This window comes from Callospermophilus lateralis, chromosome 4, assembly GCF_048772815.1.
Source record: "Callospermophilus lateralis isolate mCalLat2 chromosome 4, mCalLat2.hap1, whole genome shotgun sequence".
Lineage (NCBI taxonomy): Eukaryota > Metazoa > Chordata > Mammalia > Rodentia > Sciuridae > Callospermophilus > Callospermophilus lateralis.
This window is the reverse complement of record NC_135308.1, coordinates 143,119,825-143,142,158: the sequence shown is the minus strand read 5'-3', so window position 1 is coordinate 143,142,158 and position 22,334 is coordinate 143,119,825. Positions and strand designations below refer to the sequence as shown.

At 34.4% G+C, this 22,334-nt stretch overlaps 1 protein-coding gene across 3 annotated transcripts in view; it reads right to left on the bottom strand.

The window, feature by feature from the left end:
* Nucleotides 1–7,668: 7,668 nt before the first annotated feature.
* The window catches only part of Vezt (vezatin, adherens junctions transmembrane protein), a 70,666-nt gene continuing 56,000 nt past the window's right edge, over nucleotides 7,669–22,334 (bottom strand). For 2 of the 3 annotated variants that reach the window (XM_076853212.1, XM_076853213.1), the window contains exons 9-12: nucleotides 21,882–22,075; nucleotides 14,573–14,673; nucleotides 12,674–12,881; nucleotides 8,151–9,327 (exon numbers count right to left, since the gene is read on the bottom strand). In XM_076853212.1, coding sequence (XP_076709327.1) covers nucleotides 8,798–9,327; nucleotides 12,674–12,881; nucleotides 14,573–14,673; nucleotides 21,882–22,075 — 1,033 coding nt within the window. In that variant the 3' untranslated portion in view covers nucleotides 8,151–8,797. Of the gene's footprint in view, nucleotides 9,328–12,673; nucleotides 12,882–14,572; nucleotides 14,674–21,881; nucleotides 22,076–22,334 lie in introns of all 3 variants that reach the window. The other variant, XM_076853214.1, reaches the window with a different exon arrangement.

Here is a 22,334-nt window from a genome sequence, read left to right as displayed (position 1 = left end):
AATTATGATATGAGGCCACAAGATGAATTTAATCTTACTAAAAATCTTCTGCATACTACTGATGTAAAATGTGAGCCCTTAACCTATTTTTACATTATCCTAGCTTGTTTTCATTAACAATAGCAGAAACTTTCAAAGTGCGCTCTGAAAGTTAGATTCAATTATAGATTCAAGGAAAAAGGTAGTAGTCTTCTGAAACAAGATTTTAAAATCACTTAGCATTGAAACCAGAAGGCAAAGACTAAATGCCCTTCAGAAACTGTGAACAATTATTATTCAGTTAAATGAAACTGGTACAATATTGTTGAGTAAAGAGTATTTAAGAGAACAAAACCCATTCATTTTTGAGGAGGGCTTTTGGGTCAGGGATTGTTTTTTTTTTTTTTTTTTGATGGTTAAGTTGCTTCTACTGAAAATAGACATTTTAATCTATTATGTGATAATAAAAATCACAAGAATAACTCTCCTCACTGGCAATTAATAGTAATTGTAGAGAATTCCTATTAAGAGAAATTACTACAATGTCAAAGTCTGGGAAGACTATGTAGTGTTACCAAATGTTATCCCTCTAATTTTAGAGGGATAATCAACCAACCCTTGCTAAAAGACAACATACATACAAAAAGACGTGAATCTTGGTGAACACAGGATGTCTGGTCAGCCTCAGGTTATCTTCAGTCTTCACATTCGTGATGTTCCAGGAATGATGCACGAGCTTAGGTTGGTTCTAGGATAGGCCCAGGGGCCTGGTTTGATCTGGGATCCCTGGGACCATACCTAGAACAAACCCAAACAAAACCAAACTCCTTGGGAGTGCTTTCAGCTCAGGTCGACTTCTGGGCTTTTCACCCATATGGACCTCCATGGCTGTACCAGGACATACGCCAACCTTTAAGGGATGGGAGTGACATTTCTGGAGCCTTCTATACATTGTCATATGTAACTACTGGGCCTGAGTAAGCATTATGGAAATTATAGTATGAACAGAAGGTAAAGATTAGTGTGATAAAAGTGCAAAAAATACTGTGATTTAGAAATGGAGTTAATTTCCTTAAACATTTAATTGGGAAGGAAAAAAAAAGTTAGGTAATTGTTTAGAATATCATAAAAGAATAAACTTGTAAGAGACATGCTTCAGTTTTAGCAAAATATGTACAATAATTTGTAGGTAGCTGACATTTAAGAAATTATATAAAACTGAAAAAAAATATAATGCCTCAAATAGTGAAACTGACCCCTTAAGAAATTCTTAAGATATAAATAAGGGGAGGAATTCTATAACCATATCTCAGACTATACTCATTTTTAAAGATAGTATAGCCAGAAGTATAAATACCATTCTATTGCAATAACATGTTGCTAAACAATTTCAGTACATAGGGATAAAATTATATTTCATTGTCAAGAGTAGATCAAAATTCATAGCATTTTAAAGATATGTTCACTTTACTTTGTCACACATTTTAAGATATACCCAAAATCAATTCCTCCTGATTGATGCTAAAGCTTTGCATGTCTGAATTCTGGAACTGATCTGTCTTCTTTTTGTTTTATAGCAATTACACGTGTAGAATCACTTTCCTCTCATATCTACACTCAAAGAGAAGCTTTCTTCTTATAGCACCAACCCAGGTTTGGCATCATGACTATCTCTTCGGCAATGGCAGTCCCAACTCCAGAAATGGGTTTAGATAATCTATTTTTTTGTTGTTGTTGTTTTTTGGTTTTTTACCTTTATTCCATTAATTTATTTTTATATGGTGCTGAGGATCGAACACAGGGCCTCGCACAAGCTAGGCGAGCGCTCTACTGCTGAGCCACAATCCCAGCCCTATAGATATATTTTTTATGACTGTTCTATCATAACTCCCTTCCCTTAGCATGGATACCTGAAAGCTGACTCTAGGAAGTATGGTCATGAAATAAATAGACTGATTTACCAATCACCTTGTGTGTAATGAAAAGCATGAGTCAACATATGGTTGCTAAAACATAGTCAGTTTGTTAGTAAAAATAAATTGTTTGATGCTAAATCTACCTCTAGACAGATTTGAATTTTACTTGCAAATATTGTAACATGCAAATTTCATGTTTTTTTCTACCCGAGAGGAAAGTCATCCTGCTCGATTATTTTACATATTAAATGATCACTTAGGCATGCCAAATATAATAGAGTGACAGTGGGAATTTAGTCATTCAAATATCTGTCAATACCATTAGATTGAACACCAACAATTTTTGGTAAGCTTTTAACATACATTTCCTTTAGTTAAGTAAAAATAAAGATACTGTTAAAAAAGACACAGAATTGACAGTATTTAGCAATTTACTAATATAATGGAGGGTGAATCAGGAAACCTCTCAGATTTTGTTCTAGGTACTTCTGTACATGGTGATGCCAATTTAAAATAGTTAAATTTATTTTTGATAATTTTTGAGCATTTCATAATGTATTTTGAACTAGGAACATTTGTAACATAAGGGTATAATGTTTTCAAGGAGATGATTCTGACCCTGTGTGCTTTACTATGAAATCCTTTCAGATTATGCCATGGATTCACTGTGTAATCCCGAAGGGTCATTTAAGCTTTTTGCACCTCAGTCTTGTATATGTAAGAAAAAAATATACTCCCAGATAATTTAATAAAGCAATTCAACAGTAAAATAAATAAATAAAAAAAATAAATAAAGATATTGTTTGAAAAAGTAGCATATCAAAGAATAAATACTTTGTGGTATAATTGCCTAGATCTTATAAATCTTATTAAGTCTCAGATCTCTGTGATATGAATAATCAATGTTGGGCTGGGGTTGTAGCTCAGTGGTAGCGCACTTGCCTAGCATGTGTGAGGCACTGGGTTTGATTCTCAGCACCACATATAAATAAATAAAATAAAAGTCCATTGACAACTAAAAAAAATATTTAAAAAAATAATTAATGTTTTCTTATTTTTCAGGACTTAATCTATTTCGTGTCTTGGAAACAAAAATACATTTCTCTTGGGGGGAAAAAAAAAACAAAGCACGTGGCATCCAATTCAAAGAGAAAATACGATTGAAAATGCTAATTCAAATGACCTGGTTTTAATCAGAGCCAAAGAATTGTAGCATAGAACTATCCTTACAGAAAGTAAAGTATGGAAACGAAATGGCTCCTTTTGTAAAATAACAACTTGTATTTTGAGAGTAGGTATCTAATATGGTAACCTCACTGAACTAAGGACAGCAACCTAACAGGTGGGGAGTCACAGATGTCACAAACATCCATGCAAGGAAGCACAATCCACTTCTTCATGTCTTCACTGTAGGTCCATTTACTCTTACTTTAGTTAGTACTCAGTTCTAACTATCTTAGTCATCTGGTCCCCCAACCCAAGCAGATCAGAAGGTGCATTATGAAGGTGAATAAAGTACATTGCTACAATCACACTTAAGCAAGCAATAATATAAATGGAGGAATCAGAACATCCACTGAAAATAAAGACATGAAAACTGAAACAAGTGCTGCAGAATGGAGTCACTTAGTACAGGACAAATAATTCTCAGTGTTTAGTCTATCCAAGTATAATAACTAATGTTCAAAATGATAATTTTAATATAAAAGCTTAAAGTGTATTTCATATATTGTTTAAGAAGACAGCAATAGTTTTTATAAAGATTGCCTTCAGAAATTATTCCAAAAATTTAATGCTGAAAGAAGTTTAAGCTTAATAGAAAACTGGGATATCAAGAATGACTCATTCCCCAAATAGTCAAGTCAGCCAGTTCTTACTAAATTAGTCATGTTTAGTCTCAGACCAATAGTTCGAGAATTTAAGTCTTGGTGGACAGAACTGAAGTCATGTTAATCATGCCATAAATTTCAAATCTGTGTACTCAACTAAGAACGATTAACAAAAACAAAATATTTAATATTTTCCTGACATATACACAATGATTTATACAAATAAGGTAGTCAAATTTTTCTTTTAGCATTGAATTCATTAACAGGGAATCCTAAAAACATCAATATATTAAAACAGAATTAATACTTCAAATGTATGGCAATCACATATTCAACCAAGCAGTTTTAGCAAGTCCTTAGTAAGAGGCAAACAGATGAATGCTAAGAACCCAAACAGGTATCACAAAGTCCATGCACTTTACTGATAGAAGAGCTCTTAGCCTTGTTGCAGTCTACTTACTCTTATTTTAGACACAATTCTAGCAAGCTTGGCAATCTGGTTTCTCAGTCCACAGCAGATTAGAAGCAGCAAATTAGGGGCCTATTGCAGAAGGCAGGCACACAAGACAGCAGCAAAATCACAGCTGATTATAAGGGAAGATAGAGAAACTGTGAAAAACAAACAGTATTCAAAAAAGCACAGCAATGTGAAGTTAGCCAGTAAAGTGGCCCGACATCATTCCTGTCATCCCCGAGGATGAATTTGTCAATCACCCATGATAGGAGGTGATATTCTTAAAGATGAAAAAGAAAAGGTTAAACTACATTCTATATACTTTAGAAAAACGGAGAGGTGCGATTAAATGAATTAACTGATTCAATGGGACTTGGGCTGTAGCTCAGTGGTAGAGCACTTGCCTAGCATGTTTGAGGCACTGGGTTCCATTCTTAGCACCACATAAAATAAATAAGTATTCTGTTCATCTACAACTAAAAAATTTTTTAAAAATTAACTGATTCAGGTTAATAACCTGTCAATGATGACAGTTGAATGAATTGTTACAGTACTTAGGCATTTTCTATATTTTCTCTCCTAAATTATTTGCAGTTTAGTTTTCTAATCTAAGTTATGAACTACACAGATATGTTCCTATAAATGGAACTGGAAAAATAAATCTTTATACCCTGTCTTTCATTCATAGCATTCTATCTACTTAACCTCAAGCAATGGTTTAGCTATATGTATCACCATCTTTTTTTTTTTTTTTTTAAGAAAAAGAGAGAGAGAGAGAGAGAATTTTTAATATTTATTTTTTAGTTTTCGGCGGACACAACATCTTTGTTTGTATGTGGTGCTGAGGATCGAACCCGGGCCGCCCGCATGCCAGGCGAGCGCTACCGCTTGAGCCACATCCCCAGCCCTGTATCACCATCTTATGGTATTTTGTTCTTGTATCCTGGTTTTGTTTGGGTACAGAAACAACATACTGTGATTAAACCAAATCACATAGGATTTTTGACAAAGGATTTCTAATCATTTGGTAAAATGTAAATAGTCAACAGAGAGAAATGAAATCTAGGGTCCTATCTGATTAATACTCCATTAACCTATAACTTTTGAAATATACCAGAAGTTGATTTTTATACTTTAACATTAAAAGTTTTATAATTTTTAAAATGTGAGTCAGACTATTACTTTTTTAAGAAAACTGAGTTTAAAAATTTTTGACCTGTTTTACTAATATATTTATAACCAATCTTGCTTTTCAGTCTCAAACATTTTATTTCCTTTTATCTTCTCCTGAAAAGAAAGTGCAAATAGCACTTAGAAATTCAGAGAATTGAGTTCAGTTGGAAAGACTCTCCCTAACATTATTAGGTCACAGCTTTTATATATTTAATTTTTGAATTATTTATTTATTTTATGTGGTGCTGAGGATTGAACCCAGGGCCTTGCCCCTGGTGGGCGAACGCTCTACAGCTGAGCCACAACCCCAGCCCACACCCACAGCTTTTAAATGAAGGGTATGGAATTTAAACTCAGCCTGTTCTTCTATAGGAAAGCATGAACCTATCCTCTTAAAACTTTCTTATTAATTTGCCTTAAGTGTGTTTCTCTCAATTTGCTTGTCTTCAGTAACTTAAGAATTCTGATTTGAGTTATCAGTTTCCTAATGAAATATATTCATATGCTGTGAGAACCATTAGCTTTAATGAAGATGTAAGCTATAAAATCAGAAAACACAAAGAACTTGTGAAAATAAGCAGAGGAGGGCTGGGGATGTGGCTCAAACGGTAGCGTGCTCGCCTGGCATGCGTGCGGTCCGGGTTCGATCCTCAGCACCACTTACAAACAAAGATGAGGTGTCCGCCAAAAACTAAAAAATAAATATAAAATAAAATAAAATAAAAGGGCTGGGGATGTGACTCAGTGGTCGAATGCCCCTGAATTCACTCCCTGGTACAAAAAAAAAAGAAAATAAGCAGAGGATTGCAAGTCATAGACCAACAAGAGTCTGGCCCTAGATGTGTCAGATAGGTAGGGCTTTAATAAAAGCTGAGAAAAAGGATTTAAGGCATGATAACTGGTACCAGACCACTTTCTGTCATAACTTTCCTATCCGTACGTGGACAAAGGATAAAAATTCTCTCTTAAAGAGTGGCCTAAATCAGCCCCTCACATGTATCCTTCCTTTGAGTTCTAGGCTTGTCTTGATAAAACAAACCATGGCGATATTTGTATTAAGAGCTGTCAGGATACTAGCACTACCATGATTTATACTGTCAAAAAATACTGTAAAATTTGCAAAGTACAGTTATAAGTGTTTTCCACAAAATCTTTTTTTCCCAGAGGCTTCTTCTGGATGTAGAATGGCAGCTATTAAAACTATCAACAACCTGATAAGAGAAAGTAGAATATTCTTAGAAAAAGCAATAAACAAGAACACCTATTTATATTACATTGGTAAATAAGAACACCTATTTATATTATATTGGTTATATTTCCTAAGGTATTCATTGGAAGAACTAAGTGATAGACAGGGATTCTTACATTTTATTGGGCATGAACATTACCTAGGTCTCATTTCAAGCTAAGAATTACAGAGAGTATGTCCTAAAATTCTCATTAAAAAAAAAAAAAAAAAAAAAAAAAAAAAAGACCTCTAGTTTATTCTGAAGCAGGTATCCCACTAAAACGACAATGAGAAACATCAACTTAGAACATTGTCAGGAAAAAATTCGTCAAGGAATTTTCAAGAAGATAATATTTTATCTTGAAAATATTTTATAAGATGAAAGAAAATTTGAAAAACTACTTACAAAACACCTAATATTTGGTTAGTGTTCCAAAATCTTTAGATCATGATTTCAACAAGTAGAGTTTTCATGAAACTATGTAATGGCTAGTGAATAAAACAGATCAGATTGGAAGACTGGAAAATTCTGATTCAAATTATCTAACCTTTCAGAATTAAGAAGTGTCACCTCAGAGAGCACCAAATAAAACTGATACTATGTTATGAAGATCTCTCTCTCCCAAATCAGGATAGTAGAAACAAAATAGAATAAAAGAATTAAAATTATTAAACTCTGATTTTTCCTCTGTAAGGTTATAGATTAAAATAAAGATCACCAAGTTTTTCTGTAATTGCTTTTCCTAAATCCCAGGAAAAATGGAGTTGGCAACTAAGTTTGTGATTTAAACCAGAAAGTATAGGTATTATTACTTAGGAACACAGAAGTCAGTAACAATACAAGAAGATTCTTTTTTCCTTCAAATTTAGTATAACTAGGTCCAACCTAAGGTATTACTCTGAAGAGGTTTATTACAATAAGTCCCAAAATTTTGGCAAAAGGTGAAAATCACTTATGGTACAAAGGATGTCTACTAGTCATATAAAGCTAAACCAAGTTTTTCCTCAGGATAAAAAAAGTTATTAAAAAAATAAACAATTCTGAGTATAAGTAAATTTACTCACTTTAAGTGCTAAGTGACATAATTTAAATGTGTTTCTAGATTATCTAAAGATAATCTAGATTCATCATGTAATTTCCCTATAGTATAATACCATAAGTTGAGTTATTCTTACATTTTCCCTAAATAATGTCTATAAACTATGTCAGGTACAGGAATTACAGGTTTCAAAAACAGTATACTCCAAAAAATACCAGTCTTCAACAATGGAATCACAACACATGAGATTGGCCACTTTGGAAAGCAGTCTCTTCCAAGAGGTAGCTTGCAAATGAAGACAAGGTTTCTTTCCAGGAAGCTGACAGGTTTCCTGAGTCTCACAGGCTCACAGGCTAGAAAATTGCAGCACTGGACCTACTTGTGGTAATGGTGCACAATTATCTTGAGGCAAACTGATACAAAGAACATTATACTAAGTTGGGGGTGGGGTTTTTTTTACTATAGGGATCCCACTTTTGACAAGGAGAGTAATAACAAAGGAAGGAAAAAGTAATAACAAAAGAAAAAAGTTGAAAGGGTTTTTCTTGACCTGGTATATTTTCCTTTTAAAGACTATTAGGAACATCTTAAAATTAACTACTGAATATTTACACGAACAATAAGAATTATGTCATAACCCAACTATTTTTGAAACTACTTTTAAGTTCCAAACCCCAGCACACATCAATTGTATGAATTAAATTTTTTTTTATTCAGAACCTGTATCTTTTTTTTTAAGACTGGTATAAACAAAAATAAAATACAAACAACTCGTTATTAACATAATAGCTGCAGTTACTAACTGCAAAGATACAGTAAAAAGGAGTCATACTAAATGTTAATGTTCTTGCAAGAGAATTAACCTAGTCACCTTATGGTAGCAAATTCTGGCAAGAAATGATAAATTCATTTCTTATTAAAAGTACTTAAATAATTACCAAGATTATCAGTTGGGCCACAAATAAAGCAGCAGTTTATTTTAAAGAGCCCTTACCTTTCTCTTATTTTCCTAAAAAATCTGCCACTTACAGGTAACTATTAATCTGAGACAGTTGTTCAAACCAGATTTCTTCCTAGAAATTCACATCTTAACTTTATAGATAGTAAACTTACACTTATCTTCCCTTTCCAGTCCTGAAGCTAAAACACTTTTGTAAAAGGAACAATCTAAAATCATTTCATTGATCTTGGTTCTTACTTTCCTCTACCTCGTTTTCATTTTCTTCTATTATTTGTTCTTCCTCCTCATCACCAAAAGTCTGTTCCTGCATGGTGGTGAAGGAGAGAGACCTAGCAGCCACTTCTGCTGCGAGGCCAGCAGTGAAGGTAAATTCTGGTGACAGCTGGAGCCATGCCAACCTCTGCTTGATGGAGGGCTGCAAGGAGTCCTTGGGAGTTGGAGAGACAGTGGCCAGGCCATCTCCAACGGCCTGTGGAGATTCGTCCTCACTCTCACACTGGTAGCACATTGCTTCTTCAGGCCCTTGGAGGAAGACTTCATTTGCAGAATTGTCTTTATTTTTATCCTCTTGTTGATTCTCACATAAATACTCAGTCCTATTTATTTCATTGTCATTTGTGGAGGGCTTACTACTATTTTCCTCTTCAGTATCATTTTTACTGACTTTTCCCATATCTGAATTCACTGACGGTTCTGAATTACTTATGGGTTCCACTGGGTCTACAGGAGACAAGGATTTCAACACAGCTTCAAAGGAAAAAAAAAAAAAAAGAGAGAGAGAAAGAGAGAAAAGGAAAGAAAAAAGAAAAATAATAACTAAGAACCCTGCAAATGATTTAAACTTTAATTTAAACTCCCAGTAACTTTTTTCTTAAAAAGAACAATAAATAAATAAAATTTATTAAAACTTTCTAGTAAAAGCAATAAAAATTTATAAGTCTAGGTAACTTTATAAGAAATAAAATGTCTAAGAAATGGAATGAGATGGAGATTTGATGAAGAGTTTTTTAAGCTATCATCTTATTCAAAAGCAGTGGTTCTCAAAGTGTGGTCCCTGAACCAACAAGGTCAGTCATCACCTAGGAATCTGTTAGAAGCAGAAATTCTTGGGCCCGATCTCAGTCTACTAAATTGGAAACTGTGGAAGTGGGGACCAGCTATTTTTTACAAGGCTCCACTTGATTCTGATGCACACTAAAATTTGAGAACCACTATTATTAAAGAATGAGCAGAGTGGTTTTCACTGAAAATGTGTTCAATAAAAGGCCTAAAGTGACCCAGATAATAATTGCATCTTCAACATCTATATATATTTACAAGTTAAACAGCATGGAAAAAAATATATAATTTAACTTACTTGCCAACCACCTAAGAAGACCCTAATAGAAGTAAAGTCACACTTCTACACATTTTGAAGCGCCACAGAAAAATACAAACAAAATGAAATTTGCATTCAAGATCAACTACGGAACAAAGCATAATACATAAACATATATCCATACGGTAGAAGTTGTCCTTGCAAGGAAAATGAAGTTTTATTTAGGCCCCTCTTGATGTTAGTAGGCAGTGGGTTGCTTGCTAGGCAGTCTCTCCTCCCAGCATGAGGGGTTAGTACAATACAATATAATATGAAGCATGACGGAAGGAAAAAAGTGCTTCTTGAAGATCTGGCGTGTGTTTAAAAAATATTTTTGTAAAACGTGTCCATTTCCAAGAAACATCCCTATGCTGCAGTAACTCCACTAGAGAAGCAGCAACAACAGAAAAAAATGGCCACAGCAGGTTCCAGTGTAGAATTTCCCTCTCTAATTCCATTCGGACTTTACCCCTGTAGGCAGAGATGAAAACAACTCTGGAAGACGTACTGAAATTTTTCATGGGAAAAGCATTTTATGGTATCAGCAGTTTTATTTTAAAAAACTACACAGCATTATTGCCTTTTCAAATGCAAACTGCATCAAAAGCACATACCTGAAAATGAGACCCATTTGCCCATAATGTTAATAGGTAATTTTAAAACTATGATTAGAAAATACTCAATAATAAAAGATACTAGCCTATATACAATGCTATTTTCAGTATTTTGCACATTTTTTAGTTTATAAATATGCCGGTTCTTAACAAATGTAACATATTAGAAGTTGACTGATATTCATGATTATTGTTAATTGAATGGGGGGATATAATCAGCACAAGGGGAGGATCAGTTGACAAGCTTGTGAGAATATAGGCTTTTTTTTTTTTTTGGTAGTACTGAAGATTGAACCCAGGGCTTCATGCATGCCAGGCAAGTGCATTACCACTGAGCTACATTTCCAGCCTTTTAAAATTTATTGAGACAGAATTTTACTAAGCTGCCCAGGCTGGCTTTGAACTTGTGATCTTCTTGCCTAAGGCTTCCTAATAGCTGGGATGATGATATGCATTTTTGTCTCCTGATTTATATGCTATGGGTACAGCAATAAACAGTGCCTGGCTTATAATAGGTACTCAATAACTACTTGTTGAATGAATAATTTGCTAAATGAATACTGTGAGGGATAATAAAGTCCCTATTTAAGGAGACTATAATTTAGTTCCAGAGACAAAAAACAAAACAAAACAAAACAAAACACCTGAACACATAGAAAGTAACAGTACCTAAAACATAACACCATTAATCTCTGATTTAGGTAGGCCCGGCATATGAACCAGCATATTACAGAAACTCTCCTTCTGCTTCTGGAAAGCCCTTAATCATTTCCCTTTTCTGCTATGCTTTGATGCTCAAGTCTTTCTTTGCCTCTCACTACAATGCCTCTCTAGTGTGAGGTTCCACAGAGCTAGGAGAGGTAGGAGGGCTAGAACAATCAGAATTTAGAGGAGAGACTGGTAGACAGGGCAGCCTTATAGAGACAGAATTCTTGGTAAAGGATTTGACATAAATTTTCTTTAAGAATAAAAATAGTTGGTGGAATTATATCTAATTAGCTGAACATAAATTGAGGAAGATTATCTTCTCTAGAAACTGTGAGAAATATATTTGGACATGATGGATTCTTAAGATGAACAGGCTGATACTTACTGTAAGAGGGAGCCACTATAGCTTTTAAGATAAAGCAATTATCAATGTGCCATTTGAGAATTATCTGGAAAGAGCTTGTAAGATAGCTTAGGAAAAAAGGTACTGGAAATTGAAGTCAACTAGTTGACTATAAAAGACTATTATAATGTACAAGCATAATCTAGTAAGGATTTCAGCTATAAAGGGGGCTGATGGTGAGGAAGAGAAAAGTTAAAAGCATGAAATGTCGACATGGACCAGGGAGAAAAGGAGGGCTCAGAAGAGGAGAAAACCCTAAGGAGCATTCCAGAAGTACAGGCAATCTATATACTACTTCTAGTGAGAAAGGGAGAGGCAGGCAATTGATTTTGAGGGTCCATAAAGATACTTCAAAATGGAAGGGAAGTCCCACTCTAGCTTGTTGGAAATCACAGGAATCAATACAACTAGCAATTAGTCAGAATGATCAAACTGTCAACAATCAAGCCTTCCCTCACTCCTTGCCCTGACTTTTCTGAAGCATGACTGAAGGAAAGAAAGGTGAGTAATGTGAAGAAGCTTAAGCTAACCTTTGGTTTTATTCCCATTCACATAGAAAACTTCCTCCCCTTCTGTCTGCTGAAACACTCAGGTCACTTAAGTGACTCTAACTGGCCTAGGCCTTAACATACTTTTCAATAGTAAACACAGTTATTAATTTTGTGTTTCAACAAGTTATTTTTAATACAGAAAACAGTTCCAAATTTCAATTCACTAAATTTGAAAACATTTTATTTAAAATATTCCAAATTGTTTAATGTAATGTCCATTTCAAAAAAAATTTAGTAAAAAATTAAATAACTGATAGAAAAGTCTAATTTTATATTTCTAGTATGTTTACATACCTATTTTTATTGATCAAACTGATTTGCTTCTAGAAGAAAAAGTACTACGTTTATTGGTAGTTACCTAGAATTTAAGCCATAAGAATTAGTTACAGTAAGATTCATGGTGTAAGAAAAAAGAATCCCCTTCATTGAAATAAGCTTTTACTCTGAAGTCAGTGCTTACCATGATCGCTAAAGAGAAGTTGCTTCCATTTCTGTCTTTCTGCCTCCGAAGCTTTAAATCCAAGCACAGATTTTAATTCTTGCAGTACCCTCTTGGATTCTTCCTGCTCACGCTTCTGTCTCTCTTTGTCTTCTTGAGACAAGTAATAAAAATCATCTTTTCTGAAATCACTGTCCATATCTATATCATCTACATAAGCTTCTAATTCCTGAAAATGAATAAAAGAAAAAGCATTGTACTCCAGACAGTTTTCTAGCAGCATTTATTTATTTGTAGCTACATATCTCTTGAGTTAAAAAATGAGGACTTGGGGGTATACAGTTCATTTGGTAAAGTGCTTGCCTCACATTCACAAGGCCCTGGGTTCAATCCCCAGCAACACACACACACACACACACACACACACACAAACACACACACACACACACACAAAGAGGACTTGCTCTTGGCATAGGTCATTAAAGCATAGTTGAACAAAAATAGGGGGAAAAAGAACAAAATTTTAAAAAGATCTATAGATTAATTGAAGTATTCAAAAAGCTTAACAGTTGATTCTAAAAAAGGGTTTAATAACACCCATGGTTATTTTTCCATGCCTGATAACCACACTACAGATATGGTTAAAATTATGGTTTTTTTGCTATGGAGAAACCAACCAAAACTAGGACTGACAATGTGACAGTTAACGTTGTTCTTATGAGAAATATCTATGGTTCTTTCTGACTTCCCAGGAAGTCAGAATACTCTTGCTAGAATTAGGGATCACCCCATTTTATTGTTCTCCACATCTCTAAGACCAGAGGGTAGAATATTTACTCACGCAGCTTTCCTTGCAGTTAAGATTTAGGCAAATGAATGGGATCCTCTAAAGAGATAGATCTGAATTAGAAGTTTGTTACAAAAGAAGCAGGCACCTGAAGAAGGCCATTCTGGCAAGGATGTCAACAGATAATGTTCTGGGAGGGAGTGATTCTGAGGGTAGGTTTTACTATTTGGCATTGAAAGAACAGGAGGCAATGTCAGTGCCCCTGGGCTAAGCAATGAGGTCTTCAATGGAACAGTTCTTTTTGAGTGAGTTTGGCTGTTAACCCCAGCCTGGCTCAAGCCTGTTTATCTAGTCTTCTGAAATGTCCTGTAAGCTAGTTAATGGTTTTAAATAAATTATCTGTCTGTTAAACTAGCTAATTTGGTTTCCATTTATAATAAGAAAATGAAAGATAATATGACTGAAGGAAATTTTACTTAGACTGAACAAGAGAAATCTTTGACTAACTAATGCAACCATTAAAAATGTGTGGTATAACATCCATGAAGTCAAGTGCACAAATCTCAAGGTATAGATTTTTACACATGTATGCATATTAGCAACCACCACACAAATTAAGATAAAAATGTTTCCAGGATTCCAGAAGGCAACTTTGGTCAAACACTAATCTTTATTGTGTTTAAGCACTTTAAAAGTCTCTATGAAGTGGACATTTGGACAAGAAATCTGGTGGTTTCAAGGAATTCAAATCCAGGGGATTAGGAACTAATGCCTCTGTATAAATTCAATAATTTATATTGTGATCTTGAAATTCATTAGAAACAGAACTGCAATCAGCTATTTGACAATTATGTCACTTAAAAGAAAGGATGGTGGGATGGAGTTGTAGCTTAGTGATAGAGCACATGCCTCACACGTGTGAGGCCCAGGGTTCAATCCTCAGTACCACATAAAAATAAATAAATAAATAAATAAATAATAAAGATATTGTGTCCATCTACAACTAAAATATATTAAAGAAAAGAAAGAAAGAAAGGATGGAAAAGAAGGAAGGAAGGAAGGAAGGAAGAAAGGCAGGCAAACTTTGTATGTGAAACTCTTTGGAAGTAATAAAGGGTAATTTTCCCTCTTACCTGCTCCTCGGGGATTGGATCTTTGTCTGCAATGTGTAGAGTAGGCTGCATCAAAGGTACTACAGTACAATGTGGGTTTTCACAGGCTACTTCAGGCTTTCCTTTAAAAGGTGGAGGGCAGAATAAAGATGAGAATCAGGCCATCCACAAATGAATGGATATATAGCAAAAATATCCCTGATACTAAAACTTTGTCAATTTCATAGTTCATCTTGTTCTAAATTTTATCACAAAAAAATCAAAGATACTAAAGTTAACAACACCAGCAGATTTACAACTGAGTTAAATTAAACTTTTGGAGAAGAGGACTGGTTTTTTCTCTTCTTTGCCTCACAACAGTATCTGATACACAGTATAAATACTATTGAACCAAAAAAATCTGTTCAAAGAATAGGAACGGTCTTAAAGACAGATCACCACTTTTTCCCCTAATGCTAAGGATGGAACGTAGGGCCTCACACATGACAGGCAAGAAGCGCTCTACCACTGAGCCTCATTCCAGCTTCCAAGATACTACTATCAATAACGATAAAGAGGAACATTCAACAATGTGCTGATAATCTAGCTCTCTAACAAAGCAAACATCCAATTCATAGCACTTGCTGATTTCTAATCTCCATGGCCAATTTTAAGCTATAAATGGTGTTCAACCAGCTCAAAGAATATTTAATACTCCATGGAGAACCTGCTCCAGCATGTAATCCATTTAATAAAAATCTACCAAGTACCAATCATAAGCTCAACAGTGAATTTACAGTCCTGGGAGAATAAGAGGTATATGTATGCTCTATTGAATTTATTTGAAGGAATTTTTACTTTAGCATATCAGTAAAACATTTGGGGGAAAGGAGGGGGTATCTCTCAAGTTTCAACTTCATCTTTTTCTCCTCTTTGGTCTTATACAAACCTAATCATGTGTTTGCATTTCCTTATATTATACTTATTTTTTTCCTTTTTTTTTTTTTTTAAAAAAAAAACATTTAGTGAACACAATATCTTTATTTTATTTTTAAGTGATGCTGAGGCTCGAATCCAGAGCCTCACACATGGTAAATAAGTGGGCTACCTCTGTGCCACAACCCCAGCCCATATGCTTATTCTTTTTCTGTGAAAAGTTTGAGGTGGAAAAATAAAATTAACCACCAACAAGCAGCCCAACTAAAACAAGAGGCCTTTGAATGGATTTCTCTGATATTTACAACCATTATCTAAAATTATACCTTAAAAATTTTCTTTGAACTCCAGATTTTTAACCACATGTTCATGGAAAAAACTTCACATAGTACAGAAGGGTATAAAATAAAAAAAGTTCCCTGATCACTTTATCCCTCAATTCTACTTCCTGAGAGCAGGAATGATTGTTAAAGACCTTATATTAAAATGCTGCTTTGTTTAAATACAGTCTGCGGTGCTTTCACACTACTAAAGGAGCTGAATAGCTGCAACAGACACCAGATGGCCTACAAAACAAAATATTTGCTGCCTGGTCTTTCACAGAAAAAAAACTGCAGACCCCTGTGCTGGAGCAGTTTCTCAAATTTTAATGTGCAAACACACGATCGGATCTTGTTAAAATGCATATTGATTTAAAAAAATCAGGGATTACACTATAACAATCTGAAGGCCCCAGAGGTTATGAATGTTAAGAATTTTAGATAATGTGATATTTTTAATAATGGGAAACTATTGTTTTCTGGAGGTTCTTTTCTATTGTAATTCTCTTTTAATGCTAGGGACTGAACCCAGGTTCTTGAACATAGTAAGGAAGTACTCTACCACTGAGCCACACCCCAACCCTCTATGGCAATTCTTAAGTAATGCCAATGTAAAAATATGAAACCACATTGAGTATTAGAAGAAATCAGGAGGGAATTTGTAAAATAAATCCAAAATAAAGAATCTTTTAAACTATGATATAAAAACCCATAAGAAACAAAAAAAGTAAGAATATCTTTATGGGCTGGGGATGTGGCTCAAGCGGTAGAGTGCTCGCCTGGCATGCATGTGGCCCGGGTTTGATCCTCAGCACCATATACAAACAAAGATGTTGTGTCCGCCGAAAACTAAAAAATAAATATTAAAAAATTCTCTGTCTCTCTTTAAAAAAAAAAAAAAAAAGAATATCTTTATAGGGAAAACCTATCATAAACAAAAACCAAAAGTTACATGATAAACCAGGAAAACTGTTGCATTTTATTTCACAGAGGATCATTTCACTAACACATAAAAGAGCTTCCACAAATCAATAAGAAAGTGGGCAATCAAAATAATGGACAAAGTGTATGGATAGATAGCTGTCAAGATGGGAATTACAAATGGCTCCTAAACACAGGAAAAGGCTGAAAACACCATAAGCATTCATTAAGAGATTTAATAAATGGTACATAATGCAGCTGAATATGCTGTCAATTTGAAAGAACAAGATATTTAATAATTTTAATATATAATATAATAATTTAACATGCAATAATATATTAATTATAATAATTTAATACATAATATTATAATAATATATAATGATGTAATAATATTTAACAAGATATTTATAATGAATTTTAAAATAGTAATATTTGTTTATATTAACATATGTATAAAATCTTTAGAAGGATACAGGAGAAACTGGAAGAAGCAGTTACCTATAGGGAAGGCAATCAAGTGGTTGGGGCGACTTCATAGAAACTTCATTATCACCTTTCTACTCTTTTGTGCTTTTAAAATTTTAAGGATATAAGCACCCTATTTTTTATGAAATAAATATTCAAAGAAAATTTTAAGAATGATATGGTCAACTAAAGTATCAACTGGTGGGAATCAGTCAGATACCAATGAGGAACTAACTTGTAGCTGGCAAGAGGTAGCCTGTATGAATTGTCTGAACGCTGGGGATAAAGAGCCAGCAAGGAATGGCAAGATGCTGAGACCAGAGTTGGAAAGACTCTTGGCTGGCATGGGCTGGTATAGTCAAAGCAAGATAGTCCAGAATGGGAAGAACTCTGAGAAGGTTTGAGTTAGTGGCCATGTAGTTTATGAGACAGCCCACAGCGTCAAGTGATTAGTTTTATACAAAGGGACTGAGTTAAGTAAATATTTTGAAGAAGATGGTAGCCAAGTTTTTCACAATCAGGGAAGGCAGGTACAAATATGGAAAGGCAGAGGACAGAATAAACCATGTACTGTTGAAATTGAATTAGAGGTATTAGAATGACTCATGGTTTATAACAAACATGGACAAATAGATATAGAAATAGATGTGTCTATGTGTCCATATATACATATACAAATTTTGTAGTTCCATCCATACACTGAAAGGGTATAAAAGCAGTAACATTCCAGGGGCAAGATGTATACCTAGCCCCCAGATTTTGGTTTCTAAATGCCATTCTCTGTTAAAAAGGACTAGGGTTTCTTAGAGACATGGCTGATGTCAAGGGTAGTGCAAGGAAAGTACAAGAAAGTAATGGAAGTGCTCAAAGAATGACACTGTTACAAATCAGCTCAAACAGGCTGCCTCTGGTCAAATCTTGGACAAATTGAGCAACAAAATCATAATAGTACTGAGTTATGATTCACTGGATAAAATTAGAATCCATAAGTGTTTACTGATATAAATAAGTAAATGTGTGGGGAAAGGGGATATTTTATCTTACAGTAGCGTGCCAACTAATAAATGTAAAAGGAAAAATAGAACTAGAAAATTACCAATTGGCAACCATCACAAAAACACTGAATTCAAGCAATGACTAAAGCAAATGGATCCAAATAATATAAGCTAATTTATTTCATTCTCTTTAAAAAATTCACTTTTTGGCATATAATTTTATGAGTTTAGTAAATTACATAGTCATAGAACTACCACAACCAAAATACAGAATTGTTCTATCACCCAAATAAAAACCTATGCGGGCTCTTTATAACTCATTCCTCCCTCCATCTCTAATTCCCAGCAACCACTGATCTGGTTTCTGATCCTCTGCAATTTTAATAATACCATATAAATGAAATAATATAGCATAAAGTGGTTTCAGTCTTGCTTCTTTCACTTGGCATAATGCTTAGAGATTCATTCACACTATTACATGCTTCACTCCTTTAATCCCTGAGTAGCTTTCTATTGGATGGATGAATGTAACATTTTATTCAGCAACTGAAGGATAAATGCCCTATAGTTTTTACTAATTACAAACAAAGCCACTGTAAATATGTATGTAGTTTTGTGAAAACTAAGTTTTTGTTTTATTTATGTATTTAGCAGTGCTAGGGCTGGAACCCAGGGCCTTGCATGCACTAGGCAAGCACTCTACTACTGAGTTACACTCCCAGCCTATGAACAAAAAGCTTATTATTTTTTGTTCCTTTGAAATGGGGTCTTATTGTATTACCCAAGCTGCTCTTCAGCTTCTTATCTCAAGTGATCCTTCTGCCTCAGCCTCCCGAGTAGCAGAGATTACAAATACACACCACTGCACCTGGCTGAACATGAAGGTTTGATAGCCTTAGCTAAATACATAGGAATAATATTTTTGAGTCATATGGGGTATATGTATTAATAGTGAGTAAAATTTTGATAGAAAGGCTATATTTATACAACCTCTAAGTATTTCTTTCTTCTTCTTCTTTTTTTTTTTTAAGAATTTAATCTTTATTTTTTGCTGTTGTTGTTTTAATGTGTGCCAAGGATCAAACCCAGTGCCTCACTGATGCTAGCCAAGCGCTCCACCACTGAGCTACAACCCCAGCCCCTCTAAGTATTTCTTCACAAAATATTTATCATGAAAGATTTTAAGAACAGGCTAAAGAGTAACAGAGAACACAACAACTAAATGTGCACATGATCTAGATTTAGACATATTAAAAAGATAACTGGTAAGATATGAATAGATTCTGAGGATTAGATGACAATATAACATCAGTGTTAATTACCTGGTCTTGATGGCATACTAAAGTTACGTATGAGAATGTCCATGTTTTTCAAAATTACAAAATCATTATCCAAAGTACATGCATGAAGACACGAATTGGTGTGAATATACTTTGTATATAACCAGTGATAGGAAAAATTTGTGCTCTATATGTGTAATATGAATTGTAATGCATTCTGTTGTCATATATAAATAAAAAAATTAATTAAAAAAATCTATTCTTTTTAAAATTATTTTGTTTATTTATTTTTATGTGGTACTGAGGATGGAACCCAGGTCTCAAATGTGTGAGGCGAGTGCTCTACCGCTGAGCCACAACCCCAGCCCCCACCCCTCCTTTTTTTTTACAGAAGTATTTAGGGTGATGGGACTTCATGTCTGCAACTTACTCTTCTATTGTTCAGAGTAACACCACTCTCAAAAGAATTATCCAAACATACAGACCCATACAAAGAAAAAACAAATGTGGTAGAATGGCAACAACCAGGGAATCTGGATGAAAGGTATTTTGAACTACTCTTACAATTTTTCTAAAAATTCGAAGTGATTTTTAAATAAAACACAAAAAAATGTGACTGACTAAAGCACTTGTTTCTTAAAACATTCGTTTTATTTAAATTTGTATAGCCATGGCCACTAGGAGGGTTGAATGGGATATACTTTTATTTTTTGGTGCTGGGAATTGAACCCAGGGCCACCTGCATGTTAAGCACATGCTCTACCATTGAGCTACCCTACCCTCTTAGTCAAGGATGCTCTTTTAATACCACAAATATTTCTGTATTTCTCCTTATAGAATATGTACTCAAAAGTTCTAGAATAGAAAAATTAATGTATTTGATCACTTGCAGATATTAAAATTCTTTAGTAGATTTATCCTTTGGAGAAAAAAATTATGAACTACAATTATTATTACATTTAGATATAAAGTAATATATAAAAAAGGGCTGGGGCTGGGGCTCAGTGGCAAAGCACTTGCCTCACACATGTGAGGCATTGGGTTTGATCCTCAGTACATAAAAATAAATAAACCAAATAAAGGTATTGTGTCCATGTATAACTAAAAAATATTTTTAAAAAATAAAAATAAATAAACAATAAAATAAAAGGTATTCTATCCATCTACGAAAAAAAAAAAAAAAAAAAAAAAAAAGCAGTTTGGTGGAAAAACCTCAAGACTGCTTCTCTTACCTCCCAGTACTGGGGATTAAACCCAGGGCCTCAAACATGTTAGGCAAGTGCTCTAACACTGAGTTGCATTCACAGGCCTTTTTATTTTGAGACACTTCTCTGCTAAGTTTCATAAGCTTGCCTTGAACTTGCAATTCTCCTGCCTCAGATGACCCTGCCCTGTGAACCCTGTAGCTGGGAATACAGGCATGAGCCAGCCATAGCACTCAACTTCAAGACTGCCTTTTTATGCCAGGCATGGTGGAGCACACCTGTGATCCCAGTGACTTGAGAGGCTAGGGCAAATTAGAGAAGTATCAAAAGTTGGAGGCCAGTCTTGATCAACTCAGCAAGGCCCTAAGCAACTTAGGGAGACACTGTCTTAAAGTGAAAAATAAAAAGGGACAGGGATGTGGCTCATTGGTAAAGTGCCTCTGGGTTCAGTCTCTAATGTCAAAAAACAAAACAAAACAAAAAGGATTGTGTTTTTACCTAGCATCACAAAGTGATCTGATATATTACCATTAAATAATGGTGTTTAATACACGTGGACCCATAAAAATGAATATGTAGCACTATTATATATAATTTATATATTATTTCTGAATAACTGATGTAAGTATCTTAAGATAACTTAAGTATGAGGACCCTAACTATCAAACTCATTATTTTATCCTAAAGGTAACTTTTATTACCCTAACTGTAAGTGTCTTTAGAAGTTCTGATAATAGAAAATACTAACAAAATTTATCTCTTCATTTCAGTTTTTATAAAAGGAGACACAATTCACTGAATGTTCTAAATTCAGAATAAGAAGCTGGGCACGGAGACACACGCCTGCAATCTTAGCAGCTCAGGAAGTTGAGGCAGGAGGATCATAAGTACAAAGCCAGCCTCAGCAACCTAGGTAGTCACTAAGCAACTTAGCATGACTCTATCTCTAAATAAAATATAAAAAGGGCTGGAGATGTGGCTCAGTGGTTAAGTGCCCCTGGGTTCAATTCCCAGTACCACATACACATACACAAAAAAGAGCCAAGCCTTTGAATTCAGTGTCAAGTTGTACATATAAATTCAAATTTTTTTTTTTTTTTTTTTTAGTAAACTAAGAAATTTTGTGGTCAGTTTCATCATGCAGACAAGAAATCCATCTAATAAAATTCCACCAGAGTGAAATGTGCATGTTCAATATACAGAGCAGGAAAATCTCTCACAGGTACCTTTTTTATCTGTATTTCTCCGTAGCAGTTTGTCCACCTGAGAAATGGCTTCTTCCCAGCAATTGTTGCTTGCTTGAACATGGGGCTCAATCAACTTTAACTTCTGTTCTAGGATTTGATAAGCCTCTGACACTAGTTCTTGTGTTTCTTTAGTACAAACAAGCTTTTCAAGTTCATCTTCAAGAATTATAACCCTGGGCAATAGAGAAAAATAGGAACAGACTTCTAAAATATGAAATGAAAAATTTATTTTTCATAATAAGGTTTACTTAAAAAATAAGGTTTACTTAAAAAAAATCAAGCTTATTGGGCTGGGGATGTGGCTCAAGTGGTAGCGTGCTCGCCTGGCATGCACAGGGTGCTGGGTTCGATCCTCAGCACCACCTTAAAAAAATAAAATAAAGATGTTGTGTCCACCGAAAACTAAAAAATAAATATTAAAAAAAAATTCTC